General features: G+C 36.1%; 1 protein-coding gene across 1 annotated transcript in view; it reads left to right on the top strand.

Annotated features, from left to right (window-relative positions):
- LOC102823850 (zinc finger protein AEBP2-like) overlaps window positions 1-25,975 on the top strand; it is an 86,411-nt gene that overhangs the window by 46,629 nt on the left and 13,807 nt on the right. The window contains 4 exon segments of the mRNA XM_006866013.1: window positions 2,965-3,072; window positions 9,471-9,657; window positions 13,233-13,373; window positions 16,766-16,787. Coding sequence (XP_006866075.1) covers window positions 2,965-3,072; window positions 9,471-9,657; window positions 13,233-13,373; window positions 16,766-16,787 — 458 coding nt within the window.

The following is a 25,975-nucleotide window of genomic DNA, read 5'->3' as shown; positions in this document are numbered from 1 at the left end:
CCATGGACTGCCAAAAGAACAAATAGATCTCCTTTGGAAGAAGTGCAGCCAGAGTGCTCCTTGGAGGTGAAGATGGCCAAACTTTGTCACTTGTACTTTGGATATATTGTGTGGAGGAACCAGTCACTGGAGAAGGATATCATGTTTGGTAATGTGGAGGTTCAGAGAAAAAGAGAAAGACCTCTATTGAGATGGATTAGCCAAATGGCAGCATCGATGGACTCAACCGTGGCAACAGTGGTGAGGTTGGCACAGGATCGGGCAGTGTTTCGTTCTGCGTGTGCATAAGGTTACTATGGTTTGGTATTGACTCTATGGCACCTAACGACAGCAACAAACAAACCCAGTCATGTTCAGTTATCTGAAACTCTAGAATATGTATCTATTATTAATAGGTTGGCAGTTTAAACTTGAACTTCTAAATGTTACTTTGTGATAGTTTGTCAGTTTTTTATAGTGAAAAGGTAGTTTTACCTTTCATCTGGGAAGATCTGTTTTTCAATAAAAATGCTTAATTTTGTTAAGATTTCTGAATTATATTTTATATAAGTAGAACTATATAACATTTTTTGTGAGAATCTAAATTTTTTGGAAAGTATTGTAAAGAAAACTGTCAATATTTTGTACCGATTTTTGTAGAATTAATTTATGAGTATAAATGTATACCTTTTTTAAGTATAATCAATCTAGCCAGCTTTTCAGTATCAGAAAATACAGATTTTTTTTACATGTGCTTTAATTGTATTTAAGAAGTAAGTCAGAAAGTATTGATACAAAAACCTTAGAAATGTTCACTAGATAAAATTATCAAAATCAGAAGCTATTGTATCTCAAAATACTGTCCATCTAAAGCTATGTACTTTTTTTTTTTTTTTTTAATGCTTTATTGTGAATTATGTGATAGTTTACATGGGAAGGCATTAGCTTCACCTTGATCCCGTCGTATATCGTTTCCTTGCCATGGTTATAATCCCTTCCATGCGTCATATATCAACCAAAGAGTATACCCCGCAAGCCTGCCCTCCTGTCTTCTGCACACTGCCCCTCTTTCTCTCCAGGCCCAAAGTCTCCAGCCGCTCCATCTCCCCATGTCATTGTCTCTGCCTCCATCCCTGTCATCACTGCCTCTCAGGGTAGGGTTCCGTTCTCTGCTCTCCTGGGATGGTCCTAGGGACCTCCGTTCCTAGACTGTAAGGTTACTCACTCCCTGTCTATTCACTTTAGTTGTTTAAAAAAAAAAAATCCAAACAGGCATATATAATAATTTACACCACCCAACGGCATATTCTACAAGTGTGCCTTCTGGCCGCCAGCTCTTTTATTCCCTCTTTTCCCATGAACCTAGAGTCCTCAGCTGCTCCCTTTCTCCGTATCTTCATCTCTGCCTCCATCTCTGGTATTGCTGCTTCTCTGGATAAGGTCCCACATTCCGCTTGTGCTCTTCTCCCTTGATGGTCCTAGGGTCCTTTGTTTCTGGACTGTAAGATTAACTGCTTCCCCATTTTTGTTACAAAACTTCTAACTTTATAATTGTGACACTTGCAATTAGTCATGATAACAATTACTATTGAATCATAGGAATCTTATCCCCATCTCTTTTAATCAGACCTATCTAGACAAGATGACAACTATTCAGTGGAGACTCTACCCCCTCACACTCTTAAATTACACTCCCTCTTGAAACTTTATAAGCCGGTTACTTTGTGCCTTTATAACTCCCTCATTTTCGGTAGCCATTGTCTAAATGCCCATCCCTATCTACCCTGTGTACACTGAGGATAGCATTGATACTTGATGTGAAGACTCCTCTCTCTGTTGGTGTTTAGAGTTACTACTGACAGCATCGATGGCCTCCGTGGCAACAATAGTGAGGTTGGCCCAGGGTCGGGCAGTGTTTCGTTCTGCTCTGCATAAGGTCGCTGTTAGTTGGTATCGACTTGATGGCACCTAACAACAACAACAACCTCCATTGAGTATAGGTCAGGTTCATCAAATTGTAGCAATTTACCATTGTTTCCTTTATCAAAAATTGTTTTTTTTTTTTAAATCTTCGTGTAGCTGAATTCTGGTTATCAAGTCATTGAGGCTAGGTCCCTTTAAATTTTAAGGAGATCTGTGCTTATGCGTAATAGAGCCCTCCGAGAGTGGCAATGGGGCACCCCCTCTAGTCACCAGAATGGAGGTGCACAGACAGCGAGAGGTTGATAAGCAAATACGAAAAAAGAATGTCCACACCTCTATCTCTGTGGTTCTGTCAGGCATCCGTGGCTGCTCTGATCCTTCTCTGGTTCGGTCTTGCCCAAGACGGCTGCTCAGGAAGCAGCTGAGCGCCTTGGATTAGAAAAGAACAGGATTTCTTACTTTTGCTATAAATTCCACTGGCTGTAAGCCTTCCAACTTTCTAATTATTCTTTGTATGTGGTTCAGAGTTCTGGCACCATTCCCTGAGCCTGCTTGGTTCAGAATTCTCTGTTGTTGCTGACGGACCTCCTCACTGCACGTCTACCTGATCCGCCATCTTATTTGTTCTCCGAAATGTGTACTTTTTGAAGCTATTTATACTTAGGGAGAATAATACTTGATCTATTTTAATAGTTGCTAGTGGGTCTTTATACTCATTTTGGTAGAACTATGTAATTTTAATGACTTAAAAATATTTTAAAGTATAGATTATAAATTAAGTCAAAAACTGCATCATAAGAGTCAAGTCAAGAACCTTTGGCAGGTGTTTTGTGTATTTTATATAATAAATAAATTCAAAGAAAATCCTTTAAAAACATGGGTTTAGTATTAACATTTATATATGTGTTTTTTAGTTATAGATGTGAATTCACATTTGTTTGAATCATACGTTAAAAGGCTGTTTTTATTAATTGAAGACTTAAAACATTCATTTGAATTTATAAGGAATCAAGCTTTGTTGAAACAAATGATGAAAATTAATATGGCTCTTATTTTTAACAGGTATTTGTTTGCTTATGGAAAGGTTGTAAAGTATATAATACTCCATCAACTAGTCAGAGTTGGTTACAGAGACATATGCTAACACATAGTGGAGACAAACCTTTTAAGGTAAGTGTATGTGTGGAATTTTCTTTGATAACTTCCAACTTAAGATGACATTTCTTAATGGGCTTATTTTTGCTCTTTACATTAAAAAAAAGAGAAATGCAACATTTGTTTTAACATTCCTATGTAGTTAAGTGCCATTGAGTTGGTTTTAACTCATAGTGACCCTGTGTCAGGTTCTGAGCACCAGCTGGTGAATTTGAACTGCCAGCCTTGCAGTTAGCATTCCAGTGCTTATCCTGCAGCACCACTCCATCCTTCTTATGGATACTTGAAATTTCAAAAGTAGAAGGGAGTGGAATAAAGGTCTGGTAATATGCTTCTCTAAAGGTTGCAGCCAAGAAAACCCGACAGAGCAGTTCTATTCTGTAACATATGGAGTCACCATGAGGTGTGGAATCCACTCTGGAAACAGGTAGTCTTACGGAAGGAGATTACCAGGCCTTTCTTACACAATGCCACTGAATGAATTCCTCCCGCTTTTTGGTTAGTAACTGAGTGAAGACTTTCTATTCTTCTATACTATTTAGGGACCTAAAAACTAGGTCAGAATGACTGCAAAGTTTAACAAGTGTTGTATGTAACAGAAAACATAGGATCGTGAGATATGAATGCAATTCAGGCAACTTCTATATTGAACAAAGTTCACTCAAAAATTGGACTAAACATAAGTTTCAGGTTTATTTTCACTTTTTAACATCCTATGATTCATACATTATTGCTTATTAGATAAAGCTAAACCAAAAACTCATTGTTATTGAATTGGTTCTGACTCACAGTAACCCTTTAGGTTAGAGTAAAACTGTCTGCCCTATAGGGTTTCCATAGCTGCAAACTTTTACTGAAGCATGGAGTAGCTAGTGGGTTTGAACCACCAAACTTTTTGCTTAACCACTTGACCGTCAGGACTCCTTTATGGAAAACTACCTTCCTAAAATTCTGTCCCTTTCCTCTAAGTTAATAAAAATTTCAGTAAAGCTAATGATAACTATTGCATATGAAAAGAGGAGGAAGAAAGGTGTAGAGATAATTTAATCCAGTTTTCAGTTTGAGGATAAGGAAAAAAACCATCACCGTAAGGTCAGGGATTGGAAGCTGTGTCTTTTATTTATTATAATTTATTTGATTTTTGTTGTTGTTATTGAGAATAAACACAGTGAAACATATACCAATCCAACAGTTTCTACATGTACAATTAAGTGACATTGATTTCATTCTTTCAGAGTTCTCCGACCATTCTCATTTTCTGAGTTGTTCCTCCTCCAGTAACAAGCTTACTGCTTCCTAAGATGCCTCTCTAATTGCTATTGTCAATTTGATTTCATATAGTTAATCTTTAGAGAGCATACTAGTATGGTTTAACTAACTAGCAAGATAGACAGTCTTGCTAGTTAGTTAAACCACACTATTGTTTAGTCTTAAAGCCTATGTCTTTTTAAATCTCTTAGTCATTGTTAATCATTGTGGTCTTATTGTTTTCTCACTGTCAAAAATTTCAGCCTTTTTACATGTGAATAGCAATGATAGTAGGAAATAAAGAAATTGTAGAGCATTAAGGGATTTGAAACTGTTCACACAATTTTAGGGTTATATTACAGATGCTAGTTTCAAATCATCTTGTAAGATAACATGTAGATGAATGAAGTCTCTGAAACCTGGGTGAAGACCAAGTTTCTGTTAATACAATCTTTACACATGTTAAAGACTATATTTGGTTTCTAATTAAAGAAGTGTGGCATTGTAGGATAAACACTGGACCAAAAGATTGATTTGAACCATGAGGTCAGCAGTTCAAATTCACCAGCTGTTCCTCAGAAATGCTATACATGGTTGTATGAGTTGGAACCGATTCCATGGTATTTAACAATAACAGCAGCAAAAATTTATTAAGGTGTTGTAGTGGTTAGGCTCTTGACTGCTGTCTGAAAGGTTGGTTGTTCAAGTGTGTATCAGCTGCTCTGCTTCCATAAAGTTTGCATCCTAGGAAACCCTATGCGGGTGATTCTCTTCTATCCTGTAGGGTTTCTGTGAGTCAAATAACTTGACTGCAGTGAGTTTGGTGTAGTTTAATCTTTATAGAAGCAGGTCTCTAGGTCTTTTCTACAGTGTAGGTGCTTATGGGTTTGAACTGCCGATCTTTCTGTGCTTTGCCATTTCAGTATCAGGACTTTTGATTTATAAATACTGTATTAGAAACTTTTACTGTGTTCTGTTAGGGAATAAGTGGATTTGTTTTTAAGAAAATCTCTTAATATTTTTTGACTTAAGTAGCCTTTAGCTAGCTCAAATAATTTTAAAATACAGATTTTATTGAGAAATCTTACTCCCTTACTCTTTTCTGTCTCCTCTCTTGGCAGTATACATGTATTAGTTTCTAATGAATTCCTCAAGCAGCCTAATTATCTGTTACAAAATATATCTTGTATGCTGTGTACTTTTTTATGCTATTGCATATGTATTTATTAAATCAACTTTTTATTTTAGAGCAATTTAAAATTTCAGGAATATTGTGAGGATAGTACAGAGTTCCCATATACCTGGTTTCCTTTATTATTAATATCTTATAATGCCATGTGTACCTTTTTTGAATATTTTTTATTGTGAAATAGTTGAATAATTTAAGTGTAAAATTAAGTGGCATTAAATACATTTGTAGGAGCTCTGGTAGTGTAGTAGTTACGAATTGGGCTGCGAACCAAAAGGTTAGCAGTTTGAAACTACCAGCTGTTCCATGGGAGAAAGATGAGGCTTTCTGCTCCTGTGAAGATTTATATCCTCGGAAACCCTGTGCAGGGTCACTATGAGTCGAAACTGACGCCACGGTACTTAACAACAACAGCAACAACAAATGCATTTGTACCTTTAAAGTATACTTTATACTATAGGTGTTTGCATGTAAGCAGAAGGATAATTGAAATTCTTACTTTTCAAACAGCGTCATAGTATTCATTTGTGTGGCTGTAGCCTGGTGTATTTAAAACTAATCCCAAACATATTTGGATTTCCAGTTTTTTATTGTTACATATAGTGTGGCAATGAAGAATCATGAATACATGTAATTTTATTCATTTATTTATTTTACATGTCATTTTGTATGTGTATATAATTACATATATATAGGAGAAAGCCGAAGAAGTTATATAAGTGGGTGGATCAAAGGCAATAAATAAGCACTAGTAATTATGATAAATATTGACAAATTGCCTTGTACCCTCATCAGCAATAGTTCCATAGCCCTGCTCAGAAGTTGATGTTAAACTTTTCTATTTTTGCCAATTTGATAGATGAGAAAGTTACATAATGGTATGTATGAATGAAATTTAATATATTTTCATATGTTTACAGACTGTTACTATTTTTTGTTTGTAATACATTTCTATTGACTTTCCTCTTAGCATGTGGAGCCTATGACGTTTTTTTTTTTTTTTTTTTGAGCCTATGACTTTTAACATTCCAGTCTTTCCTGTGGTTATACTTTAGAGCTTGACCCTGACATGTATTAGAGTATGACCTGGGACAACTTGCGTTTCTGAAGTCTTACTGTTAATCTTCTGGCTTTCTGATTGCTATTTTTGTATGGTTCTTACTTTTCAATTATTTTGTCAATTTGTTTCCCAATTTTTTTTTTGTAATTTTGTTTATTTCTCTGATTTCATCTGTAGTTTTCTAAATCTTTCTTCCAAATTGTTAGATGTCATCTAATTGGTATTACTTTAAATTCATTTTTAGGTAGTTCTGATACCATTTCTGGTGTTAGATTTTCTGACTCTGTATTTTGGTGACTTGTTTGAGACACTCTGTCTTATTTCTTTCTGTAAGTTCAAACTGTCTCTTTTCTGCAAGCCATTGTAGTGTCATTTATTTTTAGTTGATGGCTATGTATCAATACATTCTCAGGCACTCAACCACCTGTCTCTTGGTGGTTGTGGTATTGACTAGAATTGGGAACACTGTTAGTTCTCTGTTCATTGTTTGTGTAAAGTAGTTCAGGGTGGTTCATGAGCCGTTAGAAACAGGGTCACTGTGCACAGTGTCCGACCCCAGGCAGAGCTGAAGTCGTACAACTGGCTGCTAGGTTGGCGAGGGCTGGGACTGACCATGCCCCTGGCTAGCAGGAAGGCATGGGAACAAGGGAGATACATCTCCTTCTGCTAACCTCCAGTTGTATCCTGTGTCTGCTGGTTGCTATATCAACTGCTGCTTTCAAAAATTCGTGATGAATACAGTGTGCCATGCCAGCCCACAGTCTACCTGTTTTTCTTCTCTTTCACTGCTCCTGTTCAGCTTCCTTTTTAAGTCAGTCCTCAGTCCTCCTCTCTGTCCTATCTTCTGATGCTCAGTGTTCCAGGATCACCATTTGTGTCTGTTTCACTTGGTCTTTCACCATGTCTTTGTTGCAGAGGTTATTGCTCTGCTTTCTTGCCCTGGACTGTGTTAATACAGTTTTAAATATCTGTTTTGCACAAGATGCTCTGGGGAATATAGATAACGCAGAAGTACATTTCTGCTTAAAAATACACAAGTGTAAGTTAAGATAAATATCTATTTTAGTTGAAAGTGTAAGGATATATTTGTACAGAAGGATTGACTCTTTTCCAGTGGGTAGATTTAGAGAGACTTTGTGACAAAAATTACTATTTCTACAAATATGAGTTATGTTATATTTTTAAAAGTTAATAATTGTAGAGATGCCTCTATTGAAAACAGGAGCCTGAAACATGTAGACTGTCTATGATATTATCTAGAGAAAATCATTATTAATACAGCTATAGATTTTGTTGGGGGATCATTTCGGAAAATAATGTTTAATTAGTGTGATTCAAATGTAAGAAAATCTTCAAAAATTATTTCCTAAAAATCTAACCAGAAATCACAGACTTGAAGTAATTTGTGCATTGTAGCTCTGGTGATAACTGTGCCACATTTATTTTTGGAATAGTTGACCTCCAAGGTGACTTGAGTAGTTAACTTTAATTTCTAATTCTTGCAAGCATCAATTGCTGAGGAGGCAGTATTTAATGGAATTTACAAAGAACTGTGTAAGACCAGTTCTAAGCATGACTCAGTTCTCTCTCTGAGAGTGGCTGAATTTGTATGAAAATTCTTTGAAAGTTAATATCATACTTCTACCTGTTTAAACAGTGTGTAGAATGTAGGGAAGATGCTAAAGTAGCATCTATCTTAATATTAAAAGTATTTATGAATGTTTGAAATCAAGTAATTGACAGGGTATCATTTGTTTCTTTGCAACAAAAACTTAAACTGCTCCTCTTACAAAAGTGATTAAAAACTGCATTGTTCTAAGAAGATAATGAAAAGATTAGTAGCCTGGGGAATTATGACACTTGAGTTTTGTTTCCAGCTCTCCACTGCCTAATGTGGGTTACCTTGAGTAGTATCATATAAAAGGGTTGGACTAGTTCTTCATGGAATGAATTTTGTATTGGGTAACTAAAGACGTGTATAATTAGGAAGAAGGATTCATGGTGACTGTTTTAGAGTTTGGGCAATTGAAGAACAATGGGGCTCTTCGTAGATTAAGTAAGATTTCTAGATTCGTATCTGAGGTACTGATGTTAGGATTTTTGTTACTGTTAAGTGCTGTCAACTCTGTTCTCACAACGATCTTGTGTAGCGTTTTCAAGGAGCAGCTTTTGTGGCAGAACCACTAACCTTGTTGTTAACAGTCTAGTGCTTATTCTACAGCACCACACCAGAACTTCATGATGTTAGGATATGGAGAAGCAATTAGAATGATCATGGATTACTTTGGCCATGTTCCGTTTGCACATACTGGCAGGATATTCTTTTGTGAATAATGAGATTTTATCTGTAGTTAATAAAAGTATGTTTAGTCCTGAAATACAACTGCAATTCAAGAGGTAAAATATTTCATTTGCTCCATCCCTTATTTGTCTTACTCTTTTGCTATGCTAAATGTGCAGAATGCATCCTCACTCTCTAGGATGCCATTCTACCTTAGGGAGGTATTCAATCTTGGAACTACTGACAGTTTAGGTTGTATAATTAAATGGTGTGGGAAAGGAATCTGAACTATATTGTAGGATGTTTAGCAGGATTCCTGGTGTTTGTGTGCTTGCTTATTAGATGCCAGTAGCTCCCTACCCAGTTGTGACTGCCAAAAATGATGTTACCAAATATTCTCTGGAAGGTAGAATTGATCTTAGTTGAGAATTGTAGCCCTATATTAGATTTTTCTGTTTTTGCTTTTAGACATGTTACTCTTTTCACATTTACTTTAGATTCTCTAGATCTGGAAATAGTTTTTATTGCATTCCTGATTTACTTCTGGAAATATATATTCAAATTTTTTCATACTCTGCTCATTCCCTACACAACATCCTTGACATGACATCCTTGTTTTCTTTCATTTCATTTAGTGTGTTGTTGGTGGCTGCAATGCCAGCTTTGCTTCTCAGGGAGGGCTAGCTCGCCATGTACCCACACACTTCAGTCAACAGAACTCCTCAAAAGTGTCTAGCCAGCCAAAGGCCAAAGAAGAATCTCCTTCTAAAGCTGGAATGAACAAAAGGAGGAAATTAAAGAACAAAAGACGACGCTCACTACGTAAGTGTTTCACTGAGAAAAAAATATGTATTAGATAGATTTTGTTCATATCTGGGGCTTTCATGCAAATCCAGCTTTACCATTCTTCAATTCTGCTATTCCGTTTCTGTTAGCAGGAATAGACAAGTAGGATATTTGCCTGTCAAAGTGAAAATTTAAAGACATGCTTTATTTGTAGTAGGTAAGGGAGCATAAATAAAGGTAACCTTAGACTCTGTATAGAATTAGATAAAAATTTAAAATACTATAATGGTGTTTCTAGAAAAGCTTAAATACTGTAATGGTGTTTCTAGAAAAGAAAATTTGAACTTGTTAAAGATAAAAACTAAGTAAATTTACATGCAAGTAACCTGTTTACTCCAAAGCAGCATGTGTGGATAGCAAAAAGATTTGTTTAATCACTCATGATCTGCTGTAATGCATGTGTTCAATGGTTATAAGATTAATTGCCAGACTGAGGCATATCCTTGATATTTATGATATAAAAAAATTATGAGGCTTGTAAATGTTGGATGCAGGAATTGACTTTAAAACTGAGTATTTGGTTTGTCAGCTGGCTACTTAAATATTTCCTGAATGAGTAAGTATGAGAGAAGAGAATGAATGGAGCTGTCATTGACAAGGGATAGCAAAGGTGAGCTAGAGAGAAAAGAAAAACCAGTTGCCTCTTAATTTGAGTAGTTTGCAGTTGCACACCCAAAACTACTAAATATATGTTATGGTATTGAAAACTAAGGATAAATTTCCTACTTGTTCCACCTAACCTCATTATCGTTTTCAGCTCAGTATATTCACAGTAATCATTAAAATATACTGACTCTTTTACATTATTCACTTGGGAGTATTTATACTCTTTGCCACTCTATTTTTGTAAAAGGAAGATTGTTGTGGTTAATGTTGTCAAGTCAGATCCAACTTACAGCAACCCTGTATAGGGAGCTCTGGTAGAGTAGTGGTTACAAATAGGGCTGCTAACCTCAGGGTCAGAAGTTCGAAACCATCAGGTGTTCAGTGGGAGAAAGATGAGGCTTTTTGCTCCTGTAAAGATTTACAGCCTCGGAAACCATGTATTAGGGTCGCTATGAGTTGGAACCGACTCCATGGCACATAACAACAACATAGGGATGGCACATAACAACAACATAGGGTTTTCAAGGAGTGATTGTTGAGTTTGAACCTCTAACCTTGTGGTTCAAACTGACCTTGTGGTCCAGTGTTTTATCACACAGCACCACACCAGGTCTTCTTTTAATAGCCAGTTCTTGTTTAGAAATGGAGCACTAGCACCTCCTCTGATCAATATATGGCTGCTATGGACAAATGTATCTTTTTCATTAAGATTCTTTAAATTTTTGACTAAACAAAACACTTGCCATTTCAACATAAATTTACTTTTTAAAGTTTAAAAAGTCTTTTTGATAAGCTTCAAAGAAAAGTTGAAAGTGTAATACAATGAGTAGTACACTTGTATACCTTTCTCTTAGAGTCATCAGTTTTTAATATGCCATGTTGTCTCATCTCCATTAACGCGCACACACATACATACACAACACACTTCTTCATCCTGAATCTTAATGAACTTGTATTCACTTTGACAGTCTCTCTGACATACTTAAGACTGTATCTCCTAAGAATAAAGATATTCATTATATATAACTGCAGTACTGTTACCACTGTGGGAAATCCCATAATATATATGGTTCAGAACCACAAGAAAATAGGTGTTTTTACAATTTATAAAAATTTTTGACTATATGCTCATCAGTTTAAAAAATAATTGACACACAATCCTAATGCATGTTTATACGTGTTTATACATTGTAAACATGTAATACATTTTAAACAGTTGCCAAGAAGAAATATTGAATAAGGGTGAAAAGGAAAAATAAATGAACATAGTGTTATTTTCTTGCCTTACGCTAGTGAATCGTTGATTTGGAGTTTACTATTCTAGTTTGGTATTCTTGAAACTATAATAGTAGAGATAACATGGTTAAGACTTTGAAGTTTCATAGACTTTGAAGTTTCATCACTCATGTCATTATTGTGAATTTATTTAAAATGGTATCTTTTATATTTAAATCTTGAATAAGTAATGATTAATTGGAATGAATCAGAGGAGTAAGCTATTATTATATTTTGTAAATGCTTATTCTTAAGAGAGAAAGCATGCATTTGGATAATCAGATTTAAAACTCACTGCCATGCAGTCATTTCTGACTTACAGCTAATCCCACAAGATAGAGTAGAACTGCTCCTTAGGGTTTCCAAGGCTATAAATCTTTATGGAAGGTAGACTGTCTCATATTTCTCCCATGGTGAGTGCAAACTGCCAACCTTTGTTTAGCAGTCCAATGCTTAAATCCACTGCATCACTAGGGATTATCTTACATTTTTTGTAGCACAGAGTATATATTTTCCTTAAAAGCCTAATATTAGGAAAGGGATTTGTTTGTTAGTATTAGGTAAAACCCGTGCATTTTCTCCTTCAAAAGTGTTAATTATTTTTTTGTTTTTGATTTTCCATTGTTACATTCTTTGTTTTTGTGGGCTCTGATAGCTTGTCACTAACTGATATTTTACTTATTTGTCATTGAGGAAAAATCCAGTGAGTAAAAAAAAAAGTATCTTTAGGTGTTCTATTGATTGTGCCAGCTGCTGAAATGGACACCCACAAAAGCTCTGGTTCCTTTGTATAAATACTCTGAGAGCCCTATAATTGGTGTGGTAAATCAGCATACATGTAATTTAGAATGTATCAGGAGATCAAGCCATTTCTTAAGTTAATAGTTCTGGTTACAGATGATCTTCAAAAATTACAAATCATGATGTTACACATTTTAAAAATGATCTACTATCTTTATTTTGAACTACTTTCTTATTAAGAGTAAGAATATCACAATTTACAATGTTTAATGTGATGGAAATGAAATCTGAGAAATGAAATTTGAGAAAATGAAATTTGAGAAATCTCAAATATTTAATGTATAACTTTTGTTTTGATTGTGCTAAAATATTACCTACTCTAGGTTTTTGAAACAATTTATAACTTTTCAAGGCATTTTTCAAATGCATGTGTTTTACATAATCATACCAATAGCTGATAAGATACTTCCATTTTGTGAATAAAGGAAACAAGCTAAGGTGGGTTAAGCAATTTGCCCAAAGTCACACAACTGTTAACAGGTGGAGGTGAAAATTTAAAAAATGTTGGTTGGGTTCACTGGCATCAAAATATATTCATAATTTACTTGCATCATTGTTAGAAAAGTTATTGTGATCGCATTATGGTGCTCAAAGCAAGATGTTCATATTGCTGAAAATGTACTGGCGATCAGGAGAGATGCTGAAGTGAAAGATAAAGTTACAAGAAAAATTAGTAGCTCACGTGTAGAATCATGAGGTCTGAGGTTAGTTTTGAAAACAAAATATCTTGAATTTAAACACTAGACAGGCACTTGTTACTTGATTATTTTAATCTTTATTACATATTTTTGTGGAAAACAGACTATTTGGCTATTTGGCAGATTGTTCCATTCTTTAAATATTCTTTACCTCTTTGTGTTGACTTTTAGCACGACCACATGATTTCTTCGATGCACAAACACTGGATGCGATAAGACATCGAGCCATATGCTTTAACCTCTCAGCTCATATAGAAAGTTTAGGGAAGGGACACAGTGTTGTTTTTCATAGTACTGTAAGTATTTTTAAAAGTAATGTATTTATATATGTATATGTTTTCGAAATGTATTTTTGTTTTTAGAATTATATTTTTAAATTACTCAATTCCTACAAACTATATTTAAGCAGAAATTATAAGTGAATTTATTACTTTATCATATTACGTGTAATACTTGTTATAAGGCAGATATTTCCCATAATTATACATATTCAGGATTAATTTGAATATTTCAGCTTAAGCTATATAAAATTTTGGGGTGGCATGTTAATAGTGTAGAAATGGGTTTGTGCTATAAGACATTAGAAGGACCAGCTGTGATCTTAAATAAACTAAGTGCCTATTCTTGCCTGTGTTTTCCTTAAGGTTTGTAAAACAAGTACACTAATTCTAAAAAGTTTCGTTCATATCCCTATGTGCATCTTAACACCCTTACCCCTTACCCAACATGTCACTCTAACATAGGCATACAAAGTTTATGTGTTTAACAAAAAGTTTACACTGTGGATCGATTAGAGCTTTATGAAGGGGGATTTTGTCTGTAACCATTGATGTATCCTAAGTATAGCATATTTGTTGAATGACTGCTGTTGAACGTAAAAGGCGATAAAATTTGGAAGAGCAGTAAATGTAGTTTATATTTTGATTAACTAGGAGATAATAGGGAGTTGTTCTTTTCATGCCCCTTAGTAACTTTGCTCTCATTCTTACTCAACGCCATGGAGTTGGTTCTGACTCATAGTGACCCGTTACGGGCTTTCTAAGACTATAAATCTTTACACGAGCAAAAAGCCTCATCTTCTCCAGTGAAGCAGCTAGTGGGTTTGAATTTCTGACCTCTTGGTAACCAGGTCAATGTTTATCCTACAGCACCACCAGGGCTCCTGTTTTGTTATGTAGTAATCTGTTATTTGGTGCCATTGAGTCACTACTGACTCATAGTGACCCTATGTACAACAGAAAGAAACACTGCCCAGTCCTGGGCCAACGTCACAATTGTTGCCATGCTTGAGCCTTTTGATGCTGCCACTTTGCTTATCTATCTTGCTGGGGGTCTTCCTCTTTTTCTCTGACCCTCCACCTTACCAAACACGATAGCCTTCTCCAGTGACTGGTCCCTCCTAACAGTGTGTCCCAAGTATTGAGAGACGAAGTTTGGCCATCCTTGCCTCCCAGGAGCACTCTGGCTGCACTTTTTCCAACACAGATCTGCCCCCCAGTATTTTCCTCCAACACCATAACTCAAAAGCATCAATTCTTCTACTGTCTTCCTTTTTCACTGTCTAGCTTTCACATGCATTTGAGGTTATTGAAAATTCCATGGTTTGGGTCAGGTGCACCTTAGTCTTAAAGCTGATGTCTTTGCTCTTCAACACTTTAAAAAGGTCTTGTGCAGCAGATTTGCCTAATGCAATACGTCGTTTGATTTCTTGACTTCTGCTTCCGTGAGTGTTGATAGTTGATCCAAGAAGAATGAATGTGGACTCTTTAAAGAGACCTTGTGCAACAGATTTGCTTAAAGCAAAATGTTGTTTGATTTCTTGATGGCTAATTCAGTGATTGCTGTTTGTGCATCCCAGCAAAATGAAGTCTTTTGACAACTTTAATCTTTTCTCCATTGGTTATTGTTTTTGTAGTTGTTAAGTGCCGTCTAGTCAGTTCCAACTCATAGCAACCTTGTATACGGTTTCCGAAGAGCAGCTGCTGAGTTTGAACTGCCAACCTTGTGGTTCAAACTGACATTACCCTAAAGCGCCACACCAGGACTCCATATATAGGGTAGAATTATTGATAATAGCAATAAATCAGAGATAGGACATGTATGAGGAGAGAGTGAATAATTTAAGATGTGGAGTCAAAGGTAATTAGGAGGTGGGAGATTAGATATAGAGAGAAGGGAATCTTTTTTAGTACATGAGAGGTATCATTTTGGGATTGAGGAAAGGCGAACATTAAAATAACAGAATCCCATAGTTAACTGTCTAAGGATGAGAGATTTGGAAAGAAAATTATAGAGCATGAAGATAAGAAGGAGTTAAGATAGCTCTTTTGAGAATTTTGTTAGTATACAGAAATATTACGGTCTTGCTTAGCAGTGAAAGTTTAAGTTCTCCTTTGAAGATTTTGATAATACAGGTTTATAATGTGGTAGGTCTGTAATTTTTTTGTTTTTAAAGGCAAATAAGATGTGTCACCAGACCTGAGTTTGTGATACTGGACAGTGCTAATTTTTTCATTCCTTTAAATGTTGATCTCTTGTGTGCTAGGTGCTGTGAATGGGGACAGTAAACAAAAGAGATTAAAAAGAAAAGACATTTTACACTCTAGTTGGAAGACATGTAATAAAGTAAAATGATATATTTCGTTACAGGGATGAGCATTTTAGACAGAGAAAAAATCAAGTACAATATTCTGAGGTGGGAATATACCTGGCATGTTTAAAAAGAAGGGGGGAGGATAGAATTAGTAAAGCGTTAGGTAAGGTAAAAGGTACTTGGAAGAACTCTGTTAAGAGTAACACTGGCTTTTTTTCTGTATGTGATTAGAAGCCACTGAAGGAATTTGAGTAGACATCATTCGATTGAGAGTTTTTTAGAGTAGTCACTTTATTGCCCTCAGCCATAGTCTATATAAATATCAGGGGACTTCAAAAAGTTGGTGGAAAATGGAATTAATAAAAATTAAAGAATTTTCCCTTATAACATGTCTGCCAGTTTTAGCACTCACCTAAGAATCCAAGTTAGCAGTCTTGTGCTTATCCTATGGTGCCACACCAGGACTCCAGGATTGAGATTGTTACTATTGTTGTTAAGTGCCGTCCATTCTGTTCTGACTCATAGTGACCCTTGTATAGTATTTCCAAGGAGTGGCTTGTGGGTTTGAATTAAATACCTTGCAGTTCTAAGATTAGGCCACTAATACCAACCGTGTGAAAAACAATAGATTGGATGAAATGGGTCATGGTAATTAGTCATAACAATCTATGAAGATGAGTTTTCTAGCCATAGAAGATATTTGAGAGGGTTTAAGAGCATATGATACTTGGGTATCATATATGAGGAGACTTCCAAAATATTGTGGAAAAACTCCATTTTCTTTCATTTCCATTTTCCCACAAACGTTTTGAAGCCCCCTCATACATACTTTTGCTATGGCAATGTAGGATTAGCAGTACACTGAATCACAAGATCAGCAGTTAGACCTACCAACTGCTCCTTGGAAACCCTGTAATACAGGGTCACTATGAGTTGGAATTGACTTGACAGCACTTCATAACAGCAACAAAAGCAACATACATACTTGTGTAATAAAATAACTGAAAAATAAAAGTGATTTCCTACTATTTAATGAAATTTGGGAGGGAAAGATACATAAACTGAGTTAAAAATCACAGGTACAGTGTAATCTGAAGAATCACTTTGCTAGGAAAGTGAGGTGCGGGGAAAATGTCTATAATATGAAAAGGTCCTCATTGGACTCCGTAAAATTGGATCGGGGCTAGATGAACAAGTTTCTTTAAATCCCATGACTGGGAAGATTTAGATTAATAAGTGTGTGGTAAACAGGAATGTGTAGTAAATATATTTTATGCTCATTGCAAATTTAAAATTATTATTTGCCAAGTTACTTTTATAGGAAATATTGATAATGGTTCCTGTGAAACAGTTGGCACAAATATATTTGAGAGAGAGAGGTACCTTATATTTTCAGTTGAAACATTTTCTCTCAAGCCTTCTCCAGAAGAGGTCATCAGAATCCTAGTTATCAGCTATTTGGCTTGCTGCTTAGTTGATTTGCATTGTTTTTATAGCTTATTTCATTATAGGGTTATTTTGTCTTAGCATCTCTAGATATTTAAAATCTTCTGGAGTCATGAATTAAAAGTATTTAAATAATGAGATTTCAAATAATGATTTTCAACAAATGTTTTTAAGTAATGAGGATAGAAAATATTTTATTTTTGTTTAGAGTGCTGATTACTTACTACTCTCAGAGTTGTAAACTTTTTGAGATACTATATTATACTATATTTTGCCAGTTTGAAACATAAAAAAACTGTGACTTAGATGATTAAAAATGGTAAGAGTTGTAAGAGACTTAATTTCTCTTTATGGCTGAGTAATATTCTGTTCTAAGCATACTCCAAATTAAAGCGTTACCTAAAATTACAGGAATCTGATTATCAATGGCAAATGTATTGCTTTTCTTAAACTTCTGTGGGAATTTTCTTTAGATCCACAAATTTAGGATTTCTTGAGATTGTATAAGCACTGGACTGTTAATTGTAAACTTGGCGGTTCAAACCTACCAGCTGGTCTTCAGAAACCCTATCTAGGATTGCTGTGTGTCAAAGGCACTTAACTACAATAACAATATTAAATGTTGAATTTAAAATTAAACTAAGAAAAAGCATTGCATGCAAATAAGAAATTCTCTAAGTAGTAAACTAGAGACTTTTTCCTTTCCAGTGGTATTTTTCTTATTTATTCTTTGGAGTTATGGTGTGGTGCTGTGGATTAACGTGCTTTTCTGCAATGTCGGTTTGAACCGCAAGGTGTTGGCAGTTTAGGTTCACCAGCCGCTCCTCAGAAATCCTATCCCTGGTTGCTATGAGTCAAAACTGACTTGACAATGCTTAATAACAATAACAGCATTTATTCTTTAAGGAACCCTGATGGCACTATGGGCTAAGCATTGGGCTGCTAACTTCAAGGTTGATAGTTCAGACCATCAGCAGCTCTGATGGAGAAAAAGGAGACTGTTTGCTTCTGTAAAGATTAATAATCCCAGAAAGCCTGCATAGTGGTCACTGTGAGTTGGTATTGACTCAATGGCAATGAGTTTTGGATATTTTTCCATTTAAAATATTTTAGCCAGTGTGAATGCTTTTCTGGCCATATTGCCAAACTATAATATAGCTAAATTTATTAAAGTAAATGGTATTTTCAGTTCTTCAATTATGTTAGTGCATGGCTACCTAAAGCCTCTTGATGCTTTTTATATTTGTGAATACATGCTATGAAAGGTGCTTTTGGAAAGAGTTTTAAAAAGGAAGTGATTTAAGACTATATAAGGAATAAAAAAGTGGAAGGAAAAGTTTTATATCATGATCTCATTGTCAAACAAAACTGCCTGTTTGTGGTATAATACTGTACATAGGCCTTTTTTGTTTTTTTGTTTTTGGTGGTATAATACAGTGTGGGATGGTATATATATGACACAAAGATTGTGGTATTGTAAAATATGTGTAAAATGTTTGCCACTGTAACCATTTTTAACTGTATAATTCTTTCATATCAATTACATTCACCGTGTTTGTGCAGCCATCACTACTATAAGTTTTTATCCCTTAAATAAAAATTAAGTTATTCAACAGTAATTACATATTCTCTCTTTCCTGCCTCCCACCTTCTAGTAGTCACTGATACATTTTTGCCTCTATGCATGTACCCATTATAGATTTTTCATATAAGTGGATTCTTAACCTAGTTACCCTTTTATCTTTGGCTTATTTCTCTCAGTATAATGTACTCAGCGCACATTCATGTTATAGCATATTATCTGAACTTAATTTCTCTTTATGGCTGAGTAATATTCTGTTCTAAGCATACTCCAAATTTTGCTTATCCGTTTGTCTCTTTATGGACACTTCGGTTATTTTTATCTTTTGGCTGCTGTGAACAATGCTTCAGTGAACATTGGTATATAAGTATCTGTTTATCAAATCTTGGGTGAGTAAATGGAATGAAACTGCTAGGTCATATGGCAAGTCTATGTTTAATTTTTTGATAAATAATCAAATTGTTTTTCACAGTAACAACATAGTTCTACATCCCCATCAGAAATGCATGAGAGCTTGAAGTATTTCATTGCATCCTTGTTATTTTTTGTTGTTCTTAAAAATAGTCATATAGTGAGTGTGAAGTGGCATCTCATTGAGATTTTGACTTTCATTTCCTTAATAAGTAGTGACAGTGTTGCATTTTTTCAAGTGTTTATTATTGGTATGCCTTTGGAAGAATATTTCTTTGTTCATTTGTAGGAGTTTTATTTTCAGTATAATCTGGATATTAGATATATGGTTGTCAAATATTTTCTTCTGTTGTTTTAGGTAATTTCTTTACTTCCTTAATAAATTTCTTTTCCTTTTCTAATGTTAAGATTTATGTAGAATGGTTTAGATTCTAAATGTATCTTACGATGAATTTTTTTATTCCTACATTTTTTTGCATATTCTATAAATCTTTTAGCGTCACAATAATATTGTACAACTGTGGTAGCATAGTGGTTATGAATCGGGCTGCGAACCACAGGGTCAGCAGTTTGAAACTACCAGCTGCTCTGTGGGAGAAAGATGAGGCTTTCTGCTCCCATAAAGATTTACAACCTTGGAAACCCGGTTCAGGGTCCCTGTGGGTTGGAACCGACTCGACGGCACTTAACACCACCACCACCACCACCACCTACCGTTAAATTTCATGGTAGTAGCACTTTTTATTTGTTTTTGGTATTTGTAAACCTGATTTCAAATGACTATAATATTCCATTGTCAATATTTGTTAAATGTTAAAGATATGTAAGATAGACTCTGGATTTGCAATATTTCATATTTGCTACAGAGAAAATAGATAGCATAGCACAATATATGCAAGTGTAGAGTTGTTGTGAAGTGCCGTAGAGTCAGTTCCAACCCATAGCGACCCTCTGTAGGGTTTCTGAGGAGCAGCTGGTGAGCTTGAACTGCCGACCTTGCAGTTCAAACGGCTTTACAGTCTGGTGCATTAACCCACAGCACCGATAAAAAATAACCGCCCAATATTCGGGGTACACATAATTGGGTAACTAAACCGGGGTACACATAATTGGGTTGTTGGTTGAGGAAGAGGAAGAGACAATAATGCATGTGCTCCAATAAAGATATCTTGTAGTTGTTAGGGCTGTCCAGTCACTTCTGACTCAGCGACCCTGCGGTTCAAACTGACCTTGCAGTCAAAAACATAAATAATACCACTCACAGTGATGTACAGGTATAATGCAGTCCTTATTCAAATTCTAACATTGTTTTTTAACAAAATGGAAAAAATGCTAGACAACTTTTTTTTGGAAAGGAAATAGGCCCAAGCAGCACTGAAGAAGAAAAACAAAATAGGAAACCTTGCCATTGCTTATGATCACATAGAATGAGTATAAAAGGGGTAAAGAACAAACACTTCACCAAAGAGGGCAGTCAAGTGGCCAACAAACAACATGAAAAGAAGCCTTCTACCGATGGTCGTTAAAGAGATGTGAATCAAACTACAGTGTGATCCAGTTTCACCCCTGAAAAAAGGGCACTGATCACAAACCAACCAACCAACCCTCACAGAAAATAACAAATGCTGGAGAAAGATTAGAACTCTTACACACTGCTGGTGGGATTGTAAAATGTTACAATGACAATTGCAAAATGGTATGATACTTTTCTTAGAAAAGAGATACCTTATGATCTAGCCTTACCACTCCTAAGTATAAATCTTAGAAATCTAGTAGCAGGGATAAATAGACGTAAACTTACCTGGTAATTGTAGCATAGTTCACAATAGTAAAAAGATGGAAACAACCTAATTGCCTGCGTTTCGGTGGATTAATGGATAAAACAAATTGTGCTGCATATGTTGTTAGGTGCCTTGGTGAATTTCAACTCATAGTGACTTTATACACAGAACAAAACATTGCCTAGTCCTGCGGCATCCTCAGAATTATTGTTATGTTTGTGCCCATTGTTGCTGCCAGTTGTGTCATTACGTTTCTTTGAGGATCTTCCCCTTTTTCCACTGACCCTCCACTTTGTGAAGCATGATGTCCTTCACCAGAGATTGGCCCTTGTTGAAACGTGTGTAAAGTAGGAGAGTTAAGTCTCACAGTTCTCGCTTATGATGAGCATTCTGGTTGTACTTCTTGCAACACAGATTTGTTTGTTCTTCTGGCAGTCCATAGTACTTCAGTATTCCTCACCAACACTATAATTGAAATTTATTCTTTCCAGTCTTACTCATAAGCTCATATACATATGAGCCAGTTGAAAATACCATGGCTTAGATCAGGCAGACCTTAGTCCTGAAAACATCATCTTTGCTCTTTTTTTGTGCAGCCCGTTTGACCAGTGCAGTATATCATTTGCTTTCTTGACTGCAGCTTCCACGAGAGTTGATTGTGAATACAAGCAAAATGAAGTTTGATAACTTTAAGCTTTTCTCCATTTATCTTTTGTTGGTCTCGTTTTGAGGATTTTTTTTTTTTTTTTTTACAGGTTTTGAATTGTTTCCAATGCTATATCTATCTTGTTTGATTGCTCCTGCAGCACTTTGCTGACTTCTTCCTTATTTTCCTCCACTCCTCTGTGAATTTGAAAGTCTGTGTCTGCCTCAATCTCATTTGTCTCAGTTACTCTTTTCTGATTTTGGACATGTCTTGAGATCTTTTGTTGCTTTTTTTTAAAGACATTTTCAGTAGTTAGGTACATTTTCAATGGTTAAATGAATGTATATTGTTGTGTTGTTAAGCTTACTGAGTGTCTCCTTGTGGATGTGATCTGGAGATAGGCTTCCCTTTTCACGTGTAATGCTTAGAGCTGGTATTGGCTCCTGTCCCAGTGGTGGGATATTATGGAGTATGCTTGTAGCTTGGCTATGTGGCCATGATTGCTGTCTGTTTTTGGGTAATGTAGGGAGTGAAAGCTCCCATCCCCAGGAAAAAAAGTGTGATCAAAACAGCCAAAACCAGAAAAAATATAAATGCAGAGACAACTCAAAAAAAAAAAAATAAAGCCATAGCCGACTGACCAGGAGCACAGTAGAAACTTGCAGCAGTGAGTAGGGATGTCCACTCGCTCAGCCCCCTCCTCTAGTCACCACTGTGGAGGTGCATAGATAGATACTGAGAAATGAATGGGAGAAAGATTGTCCACTGTTTTTATCTCTGAAGGTGTTAGGTATCTGCGTGTGCACAGCATAATTTTCAAAATAGTTGAGTCCTTGTGTGTAGTAGTTGGTGTTGGCTCTTGCCTTTTATTTTCGGGTTTTACAGGGTTCATATGGTTTTGTCTATATGGCCAGACCTGCGTTTTCTTGCTGGGTAAGCAAGAATAGAGAGAGGGACCCGCCCAGGTCAACTTTTGGACTGGGTCCCAGAGTCATACGTCATAAACAGCTGCCAAAGGATCACCCTGTGGGACCAATGGGGCTCCGCCTCTCTGTGCCATGGGAAAACTGTGGATTCAGTGCTGGACCCTTTTGAGGGTGTGCTCCCACCCACCTGAAGGTGTCTGGGCTGGGTAGAGAGGGTGCTATGGGAGAGGAGGAAAAAATGTGTAGAATCCCCCATACCTCTTTTTTCAAGTGTTGATGTGTGGTTTTTAGCACCGTATCACTGTGTCAGTCTGGCTGTGGCCCTGCCCTCTGAACTCAGCACTGGTGGAGTGAGCACAGGGAAAGTCCCATATCCCGATTGATTCCAAAATTGCAGTATTTTCCTTTATACAGTGATTTTCCACTGGTGGGTGAGGGAAATTAATGTCCTACACCTTACACTAGATCCAGAGCTCTGGAGCTGCTCCGTGACAGCACCTTCTCTGAGTTTCCCTGCCTCCCCCAAGGAGCCTGTCCTACCTGACTGCTTCTTCTGCCTCTAAAAAACTTTTTTTTTTCATTGAGGTTTAATCTATACTGAAGGCTATAGTCTTTAATCTTCATCAGTAAGTATTTCTAGTCCTTTTTTTCATAAGAAAGGTTTTGTCATCTGCATGTTTGAGGTTGTTATTGAGTCTTCCTTCAATTCTGATGCCATCTTAATACAATCCTGTTGCATGGATTATTTACTCAAAACACAGATTGAGTAAATATGCTTCCCTGGTGCACAACTCCACAGCACTTAACAACAACAAAATATCCCTTTGTTCTGTTCTAATGACTGCCTCATGGTCAATGCACAGGTTTCTCAGGAGCGCAATGAACTGTTCTGGAAATCCCTTTCTTTGTAGTGTTCTTTGTAGATTGTTATTATTCATATAGTTGAATGCCTTTGCAGAGTCCATAAAGCACAAGTAAACATTTTTTTTCCAGTAGTCTCTCCTTCAGTCAAGATCCATCTGATGTCAGAAAGATTTCCTTTATTCCATGTCCTCTTCTGAATCTGGCTTGAACTTTTGGTAGCTCCCTGATGATGTATTGATGTTTTGATTCATCTTCGGAATTTTACTTGCATGAGATACTAATGTTACTTTTTCGATGATTTCTGCATTCTTTTGGGCCACTTTTCTTTGTGGAATGGGCACAATTTTTTTTTTTTTTTTCCCAATTGGTTGGCAGGTCTTCTGAGTTTCTGGCAGAGATGAGTGAGCACCTCCAGTGCTGCATCAGTTTGTTGAAAGATTTCAGTTTGTATTCTGTGAATTCCTGGAGCCTTGTTTTTTTTTTTTGCCAATGCCTTTCGTGCACTTTGGACTCCCACCTTCAGTACCATTGATTCATTCATGATTGTATACTGCCTTTTGAAAATGGTTGAACAATGGCCATTTCTTTCTGGTACAGTGACTATGTATTCCTTCCATTTTCTTTTGCTACTGTCTAGATCATTCACTGTTTTGCCCACAGAATCCCTTAGTATTTGCAACTCAGGGCTTGAATTTTTCTTCACTTCTTTCAGCTTGAGAAATGCTGAATGTGTTCTTCCCTTTTGGCTTTCCGACTTTGCATGTTTTGTTTTAATACTTGACGTTGCCTTCTCAAACTGCCCTTTGAAATTTTGTGTTCAGCTCTTTATTTCCTCCAGTCACTTTAGCTTCTCTATGTTCGAGAGTAATTTTCAGAGTCTCGTCTGACATCCATTTGGCCTTTTTTCTCTTTCCTGTCTTTTAATTGACCTTTTGCATTTTTCAAGTATGATGTTCTTGATACCATCTTACACCTCTGGTCTTCAGTCATTAATGTGTATTCTTGAGGTGGTGTTTTAAATTCAGGTGGGATATACTCAGGTTCATCTTTGGACTTTCATGTACTTGTTTTAATTTCCTTCAACTTCAGTCTAAATATGCATATGAGCACTTGTTCGTTCACATCTTGGCCTTATTTTGGCTGATAATGTTGAATTTCTCCATGGTCTCTTCCCACATATGTAGTCATTTTTATTCCATCTGGTGAGGTTCATGTGGATAGTCAATGTTTACATGTGAGGGGACTTCAAAAAGTTCACTGAAAAATGAAATGGAAAGAAAATGGATCTTTTTCTGTGAACTTTTTGAAGTCCTCTTATATGTATAATGTGATACAATGTAGCAGTAAAGTTCTTGAAAGATTTTATGACAGATAATCTAGATGACATTATGCTGAGTGAAATAAATCAATCACAAAAGAATAAATATAGTCTCACTTTTATAAAAAGATAGGAATAGATATATAGAAATCCAGCCATCCTTTGATGGTTATCAGTGAAGGGAGGAAGTAGTGAAAACTCTAGGGGATGATAATTAAATATTTTGAGACTGTACATGGCTGTACCAAATCTCGGTAAAGTGTGTATAACTTGAGCAAGGTAACAAGGATAATACTCAGGAGTGCATGGGAATAAGGGATGTTTTTGGTAAATGCTATAAAAATCCACTGCCCTCAAGTCAATTCTGACTCACTAACCCTAAAGGACAGAGTAGAATTGCCCAAGTTTCTAAGGCTGTAAATTCTTATGGAAGCATATTGACACGTTTTCTTTGTAGCCAGCTGATAAATTTGAACTGCCAACCTTCCAGTTAGCATAGTGCTTAGCTACTGTGCCACTGGGGATTCCTGTAAATGCTATAATATACACACTTTTGCAAAAACCGTTATTTTTAAGTGCCGTCAAGTTGGTTCCAAACCATAGCAACTCTGTATAGGGCTCTGAGGAGCGAATCTGGTGAGCTTGAACTGCCGAACACGCATTTCAGACTGACTTTGCAGTCCAGTGTGTTAACCCATAGCACCACACCAGGACTCAAGCAACCAACAAAATAAGTAAACAACTACATAGTAATTTGTTGGTTGGTAAGTACTATCTGAAATCGATCAAACATGCAATCAAGATGTATTGCTCATTACTGGTGATTGGAATGCAAAGGTTGATAGTAAAGAGGAAGGACCAGTAGTTGGAAAATAAGGCCTTGGTGATAGAAATGATGCTGGAGAATGCATGATAGAATTCTGCAAAACCAATGATTTGTTTTTTTGAAATACCTTCTTTAGAAGGCATAACAGACGACTGTACACATGGACCTTGCCAGATGGAACACATAGAAATCAAATTGACTATATCTGTGGAAAGAGAAGATGGAAAAGCTCCACATCATCAGTGAAAACAAGGCTAGGGGCAGATTGTGGAACAGACCATCAATTACTGATATACAAATTCAAACTGAAGCTGAAGAAAATGAAAACAAGCCTATGAGAGCCAAAATATGACCTTGAATGTATCCCACCTGAATTTAAAGATCATCTGAAGAACAGATTTGATACATTAAACACTAAAGACTGAACAGAAGAGTTGTGGGATGACATCAAGAACATCATAGGTGAAGAGAGCAAAAAGTCATTAAGAAGACAAGAAAGAAGGAAAAGGTCAAAATGGATG

This window comes from Chrysochloris asiatica, unplaced genomic scaffold (genome assembly GCF_000296735.1).
Source record: "Chrysochloris asiatica unplaced genomic scaffold, ChrAsi1.0 scaffold00086, whole genome shotgun sequence".
Taxonomy (NCBI): Eukaryota; Metazoa; Chordata; class Mammalia; order Afrosoricida; family Chrysochloridae; genus Chrysochloris; species Chrysochloris asiatica.
Note: the sequence above shows the minus strand (reverse complement) of the source record. Positions and strands in the feature narration are given on the sequence as shown.